Raw genomic sequence first — 8,869 nt, forward strand, 5'->3', positions numbered from 1 at the left:
ATTTAAACTTAAATGAATAAATTTTAACCATGAAAGTGAAGGCCAAGTATGGTAATCCATACTTGGAATATGTCCTCTGCATCTAACCCATCCAAGTTGCACACACATTATACACACAGTGGGCAGCCATTTTTACAATTGCACCCGGGGAGTGATTGAGGCAGTCATTTTCTGCCAGTATTGAGACTTGAACCCGCAACCTTTGGGTTACCAGTCTGACTTTCTAACCATTAAGCCACAACTGTATAAGTGAACAGTAATATATTTATAGTTAAGGTGTGATGTCTAGAACGTGCAGATATTAAGATAGTGTTGAATGCTTTGATCATGTTAGATTTTGAGCTTGTAATTATGCAACACTGGGTGCAACACTGGGTCAAAGGGGTTGCAAAATTTGCCTGTGCACCTTGGACATTACATGGATGAATTGTACTTCTCAACTTTTACCAATTTACTTTTCTTATCTTTTTTATCTTTTTTTTTTTTTTACTTTTTTGATCATTCTGTATTAAAGCTGATCTCAACATTAGTTTTTACCGCTAATGTAATGCATTGTGCAGTGGACAGAAAACAATCACAGGAAGTGTAGTTTAAAATATATTTATTGCTGATAAAATTCCTAATACATTACTGATTTTCATATGATCTTTATTTGCAATACTGCTCAATTAACTTTTAATTCTAAAAGAATGTTATAGTGCCTATGGCAGAACATCGAGTTACATCATTCTTAGAAATCTTTAAAAGCCCTTGAAATCCCTTTTTTAAATAGTGAATCACTTTAACAACAACATATTGCATTTAGTACGTGTTTTCCTGTAGGTATCTCAGCTGACAACTTGCCATAAGCCCAAACAGAACCATAATGTCTTTCCTACTGAATAACATGAAGTATAGTGCAATTGCAAAAAATGAGAAAATGTACCTATTAAACGCAAAGTGAAGCGATAAAAAATTAACTGGGATTTAAATAGTCTCCCATTTGTCCAGTTTACATAAGAGCTGCATGTAAATGTAGGTAACTAACCACTGCATTTTAAAAATGATTCCTCATGTTAAGTAATAATATAAGCATTTATAACAACCAGACAGTTTAAAAAGATTAGATCCAGCTTTCTTGTCATCAACATTGCAATGTAAGCAAGGGCCTGTATTGAGAACAAATACTGTGATGTTTCAGTAGCAATTTCACAGGGAATGTTTTTTCGTGAACCAGTCAAAAGCACCATGATCAGACAGCAAGTGGGAAGGTTGTGGCTTCGATTTACTTGAAGGACGCACGGACTTTGCGTCCCTTGAGAGGTTGAGGGGGTCTGTAGTTGTCAACCATGCAGCAAGGTGCCTCTCCTTCTGATGTGAACAACAGGCTACGGAATTTAGCCATCTAAAGAGCAGACAGAGAGAGAAAGAGACAGATTGTGGTGTTTAGTGTGTTGTTGGCAGGCTTGCAGAGCCTTATTACACCCTATATTTACTATATTTAGCTCCATGCTCATTCATAGAGCACTTGCCAGAGTTCCTGTGCAGCCGTCAGACTATTCTGACTAACCACTGGAGACTAAAATAACCACTGCAGGCTAACAGCACTGCCTACTCCAGGGACAGGTAATGAACAGGGCAATTTTTTTGAAAGCATAATGTTACTCTTGATATGGTCCTGCTGATGCAGAATTTTCAAGACAAGCTTTAAAACTTATTAGTCATTGTGCTACACCAAATTTAGCTCAGAAACATTTTGGGAAAAGGAGCATAAAGGCATAAGAAGACACTGGTCTGTGAGGTTTCTTTTAGTTTTTGGAGCTTAAATGTTAATGTCATTTTAAAGGGTTAGTTCGCCCAAAAATGAAAATTCTGTAATTTATTACTCACCCTCATGTCGTTCCACATCCGTAAAGAAATTTGTTCATCTTTGGAACACAAATTAAGATATTTTGATTTCTTTTACAGCATTTAGTCTGAGAGCTTTCTGTCCCTCCATAGAGATTGAATGCAACTGCCACTTTCAAGGTCCAGAAAGATAGGAATGACATCATTAAAGTACTCCATGTGACTCTAGTGGTTTAACCTCAATTTTATGAAGCAACGCAAGTGCTTTGTGTGTGCAAAAAAACATAATTTACCGCTTTACTTACAAAAATATGCAACGCACGTTCAAGAGAGCCGACATTGTTGCAGGAACACAGTTTGGATAATATTATTTTGTAAATAAGCCTTTCTGGATATTGGAGTAGTAGTTGAATTGGATCTCTATGAAGGGAGACAAACCTTTCAGACTTCATCAAAAAGATTTTAATTTGTGTTCCGGAGATTAATGAAGGTCTTACGGGTGTGGAATGACACGAGGGTGAGTAATAAATGACAGAATTTTCATTTTTGGGTGAACTAACCCTTTAATGATGAACAAGTGTACTATTTAAAGGGAGACACTACAGGCATAAACACTGATTTTGCCCTTTTTGGCTTTTCATAAAGTGTTTTTTCAGACTGGTGGAAAGAAAACATCCAAAATACACTTTTAAGTGTATGTTTGTAGCACTTTATCTATTTGTGATTCTGAGATTTCAGTTACAGTAAATATCTTTAAAGGCCGTTTTCTCAAAATGAGTTTTTTCTCCTGCTCTGAGTGAGAAATGTCCACTTCAGCAGAATTTACATACACCAAACCAACTTTATCTTTATTCTGAAGGTTTTTACAAAGGGATTTGTTGATATATTATTTTGCAGGATTTTATACAACACTTTATTCCTAAAAAAAAATGGTGAAAATTATTTTTTTTTCTGGCTGTTCATAGTATATTCTGATTTAACGAGTGATAAAAAGAGATTTTTTTTTACAGAAATTCCTTCTGTAAAAACCTTTTAATTTAATATGTCCAAAAAATTAAATGAGAATTTTGAACCTGACTTCATCCAATATTCAGATTTTTGTTCTAGAAATGTACAAAAATTAGCGCATATTTAATTAGATAATGTATATTTGCATATTTAAACATAACATTTTAGAAAACTTGTAATACAAACATTTTTTTGCAATTTTTAATGTAATCAATCAGTTGGGGAAGTATCGTGATATCTATTAGTTCATTATTATTAGTTATTCACCTAAGGGGTTAAATGTTTTAGGTTGGTAAGAATTTGTAATATTTTGAAAGAAGCCTCTTATGCTCACCAAGGCAACATTTATTTGATTAAAAATAATGAGAAAAACAGTAATATTGTGAAATATCATTACAATTAAAAAAAAAAAATGGTTTTCTATTTTAATACATTTAAAAATGTAATTGTAATGGCAAAACTGAATTTTCAGTATCATTATTCCAGTCTTTAGTGTCACATGATCTTTTAGAAATTATTCTAATATGCTGATTTGGTACTATGGTAAAAACAAGCATTAATGTCTTTTTAAAAAATCTTACTGACCCCAAACTTTTGAACGGTATATTATAATATTATGAATATATTTAGTTATTCCAAACAAAGTCTATTTTTTCCAGCCCAGTGTGTCACTAACAAGCAATTGTAGTATACTTATTGTTCTTTCTAAATTATAATTACACTTCTTCATCTTGCTAAACTGAGTAATATTCACTTGGCATTTTTTTATGATATGAAAAGCTTCAGACAGTAACAGGCCTTTAATAAATAAAACAAAATAACAATATTTAGACTGCAAAGGAGTCCTTATTCCTCTGTATGGGTGTTGGCTTCTATCTTAAAGGCACAAGCCTGACTTAAAATGATATCGGCCGTCAGGCAAGCAATATATTTAAGATAAAGTAATCTTGTAGAAGCAGAAACCTATGGAGCACCGACCCTCCCAGTTTCAAAGTAGGAGTGACGTTAAATGTTGAGACCCCAGTTTGTATTTGTTTAGGTATTTATTAACTTTTTTAACAACTCGATGATTGGCAAAACTTCATTAAACATGTTCCCCCTTCCGAATTAACAAAAATTTATGGACAAAATGATGACTCAAGATATTGTAGTAGAAGTAGATGTCCCTGTTTGTAATTGTAAGTACACAAATGCATAAAGTACCTGAGCAGAACTAACACTGATTGGATCTTTCAGAACAATCCAGGTGACACTCTCCAGCAGAGGGGGTGTGGTCAGAGATCCCTCATAAGTCCAGAAATCCAGAGAGGTGGGCAGCAAGGTTTTAGGGTCAAAGTTAGCAAATGTAGTCTGTCTGCCCTGGAGAAGAAACAGATGTATTGTAAAAGTATAAAAACATCTGAGGGCAAGTGAGATGAGTAAATATGCTCATTCATAATGATAGCTAGTGCCGTTGATACCTTTGATCTGATGTCATCAAGAGCATCTAAAACTTTCTGAAGTCTTGGATTGGCAGAACCAATCTGGTAAACAGAACCAATGTATCCATCATTTTATATAATTTAATCACTGCAAGCAATGCATGAAATAATTTTGGTTAAAATCCTGGCTAAAATCCTGACCTTGAGAAAAACTCCAACCACAGCAAGGCCATCAGGCTTACTGACAGCTTCTCCAAAGTTTGGGTACTTAGTGTTCCAGTGAACGAGATGAAGCTTTAGAAAGTGGGAGACGTGATATGAAAATTCAGCATGTGCAAAATAAGAAAAAAAGACTGAATTAGCTTAATATCTTGGCTTATTTAAAAGAGGGGATTTAAACATTCATGAGAAAACATCAAGAATATTTATGAGCAGTGAGCTATAATTAGCTATAATTCCGAGGGAGAGATGTTCAAGAATTAGAACGGTCTGTACCACAACACAGAAGAATGAGGGTTGCTTCAATGAGAAAAGTGAGAAAGCCTCATTACCTCACAGGGGAATTTGGTTCCAGCAATAGTGTGCTCTGAGCCCTTGTCATCACTGCTTCCCCAATGGAAATGGAACTGTTTCAACCTGTATATCCCAGTGACGGGGCCTCCAGCCAGAGCTACACACACAAACATAATGCAATCGTTCAGATGTTTCTAGAAATCATAAGTCATTAACAATTTAGTGTTTCAGATTCAATCTCATAAGCAATAAATCTAGCATAACGAAAAGCAGATATTATTCACATGTTATGGTTGATAACCAATAGCTGATATTAAAATTCAAAACAAATTTGATGATTTTTAAAATGATGAGTGATGAGATAAATTGATGAGTGAATATAGGTGTCACAACATTATAATGTACACTATGAAAATGAAAATCCTCAACGTCCTACTTGGATAGGTTGGGCAATGTTAAAGGAACACTCCACTTTTTTTGAAAATACGCTCATTTTCCAACTCCCCTAGAGTTAAACAGTTGAGTTTTACCGTTTTCGAATCCATTCAGCCGATCTCCGGTTCTGGCGGTACCACTTTTAGCATAGCTTAGCATATTTCATTGAATCTGATTAGACCGTTAGCATCGCGCTTAAAAATGACCAAAGAGTTTTGATATTTTTCCTATTTAAAACTTGACTCTTCTGTTGTTAAATCGTGTACTAAGACCGACGGAAAATAAAAAGTTGTGATTTTCTAGGCTGATATGGCTAGGAACTATACTCTCATTCCAGCGTAATAATCAATGAACTTTGCTGCCGTATCATGGCTGCAGCAGGCACAATCATATTACGCAGCGTCTCTCACAAACGTCTCCATGGTTGAAAGGCACGTTCCCTGTGCAAGCAGGGGCTCACGGGCGCTGCGTAATATCATTGCACTGCTGCAGCCATGATACGGCAGCAAAGTTCCTTGATTATTACGCCTGAATGAGAGTATAGTTCCTAGCCATATCAGCCTAGAAAATCACAACTTTTTATTTTCCGTCGGTCTTAGTACGATTTAACTACAGAAGAGTCAAGTTTTAAATAGGAAAAATATCAAAAATCTTTGGTCATTTTTAAGCGCGATGCTAACGGTCTAATCAGATTCAATGAACTATGCTAAGCTATGCTAAAAGTAGTACCGCCAGAACCGGAGATCGGCTGAATGGATTCGAAAACGGTAAATCTCAACTGTTTAACTCTATGGGAGTTGGAAAATGAGCCTATTTTCAAAAAAAGTTGAGTGTTCCTTTAATGTGAGTGGACTTGGATATTATTTGAGCAGTTCAATATTCTCCACCTAATATATCAATTAGCAACTTCTTTCATCTCTTTTCTGCAAGCGTTTTGTATGCAGAAAGTGTTATTTGTTAATACTTTTTTAATAGTGTTTCTGTAGCACTCTTTAAAATGTCCAAGCATATGTGTGAGTCCCCTCTTGAAACGGTCATTAAAATTCAGCACATGTTGCTCTCATTGAGCGACCAAGGCATACAGCATTGATATGTGGCTCTATTCTTTCTCTCATAATAGAATGCATTAGCACTTGAGTACACAGAGCTCTAAGTGCCTGATTTCCACTAGCAAAGGAAGGGACACATCCACATTCACTGCTCACATAACAGTTTTTCATTTGAAGATTTCATGTAGATAAATTAGAATAAACTGGAAGGAATTTCAGCGAGAGGCAAAGTGCTAGTGTACAAGGACATGATAATAGAAATTCACGAGTTCATAAGTTCATGTTATACTTGCTGTCTGAGATGAAGAGGACTTGGGTATTGTTAATAAATTAAGTTAGTAATGAAGGGAGAGAAATAGTGAAGGAGAATATTGAGCTGTTTATATACTATTACATAATGGTTGACTGAATTAGGTGATATGCTAATTCTCGATATGCAAAAAAAGTATTTTCTTGCAGATTTTTTACACTTGCTACGGGGACAAATGATGAATATTTAAGTATAGCCAAAACATTGATCTGACAAAATCCCTAGAATGTTGATAATATGAAAGTCTGAATATGCCAAGGTAAAATGAAATTACATAAATAAATAAATTCATAATCAGTTGTGTATTGTTAATTGCTTTGAGAGGCTGAAAATAAGCACAAAATGCCAGTAATAGACTAACTTGAGCTGTTGTCGTCATCAGTGAAATCCACTTGGAATGAATGGCCATTGTTGAGGATGCCCTTCGCGGTGGCGGGGTCATACTTCAATTTGAGACCCTTCAGAGAATGGTCGTGTTGCGCTTGGGTGGGTACGATATCAATGGGAGACTGCCTGGGTCCATTTGCAATGGGAAAGCTTTCTGCCCATTGTTCTGGCCCTGAAATGACAAAGCAAAAGAAAAAGATAAAAAGCGAAACACATGAAGATAAAAACCTAGTGCTTAGATGCACAACATAAGTGTGTTTACATTCCTTGCAAGATTCAAGGTCAGCAAACGTACGCTGTAAGAAGTGGATACGTGCAGCTGTTATCTCAAAGAACCTTTTTTTTGCTGATTTGATATTAAGAAATGACTTTTATTGGTGTAACCTAAAGTAGGCGGTTTCAGATTGTATCCAGTTCTTGCCATTTCTCATTTTTTAACCCAGCTAATAGATTTAAGGTGACAAAACATTTTGTTTACTTTGCAATCTGCCACAATTTATCTAGTTTTGCTTATTTATTGTTGTTTTTGTGGTTTTCTGTTTAATGATATGATATTAGCAATTTTCCACACAGAGTATAACCTAACAATCATAATGCATCAACAAAGCTGTTTAGATGTTACATTAGTGTTTAAGAATGTAAAAAAGGTCTGCTAAATTATATTTAAAATCTGATTAATATTCATTTAGAATCCGTAAAACTGATCTTACCGTCAGTTGGTCCATAACCCCAAGCGTGAGACATTATTATTTGTGTCTTTCGATGTGTTCCACTCTTCTACTTGTAAGACCTGGTTGCTAAAGACCAGCAACTGCTGGTTCCTCTAAACTATGTCAGCCTTTATATAGAGTTCCCCTGCTGGTACTGGTACCTATCTCAACCCAGTGGGCTTGGCCACATGGTCTCCGGGTAGCACAGGAGGAGTCAGTCAGAGGACACTTGAACAAATCAAAAAATCGCACCTCCCGTCCCTTTAATTCGCACGTTGAGCATCGCGCTGCTCCGTTTGCTGTGATGCGGCTCAGAGATGCTCGGTCGCAGGAAAACAGACGGGATGCGGACATTCCACACGACTGATAGCACTCTCTGTTTTCCAGGCGTTCAAGATGCTTCTTCTTTGTCTCGAATAGCAGACATCTCCATTTGTCATTTTCTTTGACGATTCAGAAACACAAACGTTATCCAGGCAGCTATACATTATATTGACCTTCTTCGTCCTTATGCGATGCTGTGTGTTGACATGCAAACTGTAGCAGGATGAACAAGTGGAGGAGCGACGATGAACTCTGGATCTCAGTAGCCTAATGACCGATTCTGGAGCTAAGGTTGACGTTTAGAACGTTATTATGATCCACATTTCTAATGGAAACTGAAGTAGCCGCAGTTTAAACACCAACATCTTCTGGTACCCGTTCAGTGAAGTGCCCGGCGCTCATTTAAAGGGACCACTGCGCACACAACGATTAGTGTGTGATATAAACAATTAGCCTACCGAAGCTAAAAGAGCTCTAAATATACGTTCGTTGCTTAAAATGTGTGTGCATGTTGCCTACATTATTTTCAAGGAGTATATGATTAAGTATCTATATACTTTTGTCTTAACAGTACCACTTTTTGATTAGAAAAACGTATAAATTACATTGTTACTACTGTACCAATGCATATTTTTAGCTATATGTCACTGATGTGTGTTTAGTATGTTAAATAACGTTTTAATAGCAATTTGTAATTGTGAAACGTATGAGTGTTGCGTGGTTTGACCTCTTTGCATTATTCAGTTGCTGTCATCTGGTGGCTGAAGTCGAAAATAGCAATCAAAGGCTCAGACTAAGTTAATTTTATTCATTTAATTTATTTTTAAAAATGTATTTACTTTATTTTAATTTCGTAAATAATAAAAACGATTGAACCGTTTTAAG

At 35.9% G+C, this 8,869-nt stretch overlaps 1 protein-coding gene across 1 annotated transcript; it reads right to left on the reverse strand.

Moving 5' to 3' along the window:
- Positions 1–590: 590 nt before the first annotated feature.
- cahz (carbonic anhydrase) lies at positions 591–8,262 on the reverse strand. The gene is made up of 7 exons (XM_067363492.1): positions 7,661–8,262; positions 6,925–7,122; positions 4,808–4,926; positions 4,458–4,550; positions 4,296–4,358; positions 4,039–4,194; positions 591–1,384 (listed from the first exon to the last, which is right to left on the reverse strand). Exons 1-7 carry the CDS (start codon positions 7,692–7,694, stop codon positions 1,265–1,267), a joined length of 783 nt encoding a protein of 260 aa, XP_067219593.1. The 5' UTR covers positions 7,695–8,262; the 3' UTR covers positions 591–1,264.
- Positions 8,263–8,869: the final 607 nt, after the last annotated feature.

Source organism: Chanodichthys erythropterus, chromosome 16, assembly GCF_024489055.1.
Source record: "Chanodichthys erythropterus isolate Z2021 chromosome 16, ASM2448905v1, whole genome shotgun sequence".
NCBI lineage: Eukaryota > Metazoa > Chordata > Actinopteri > Cypriniformes > Xenocyprididae > Chanodichthys > Chanodichthys erythropterus.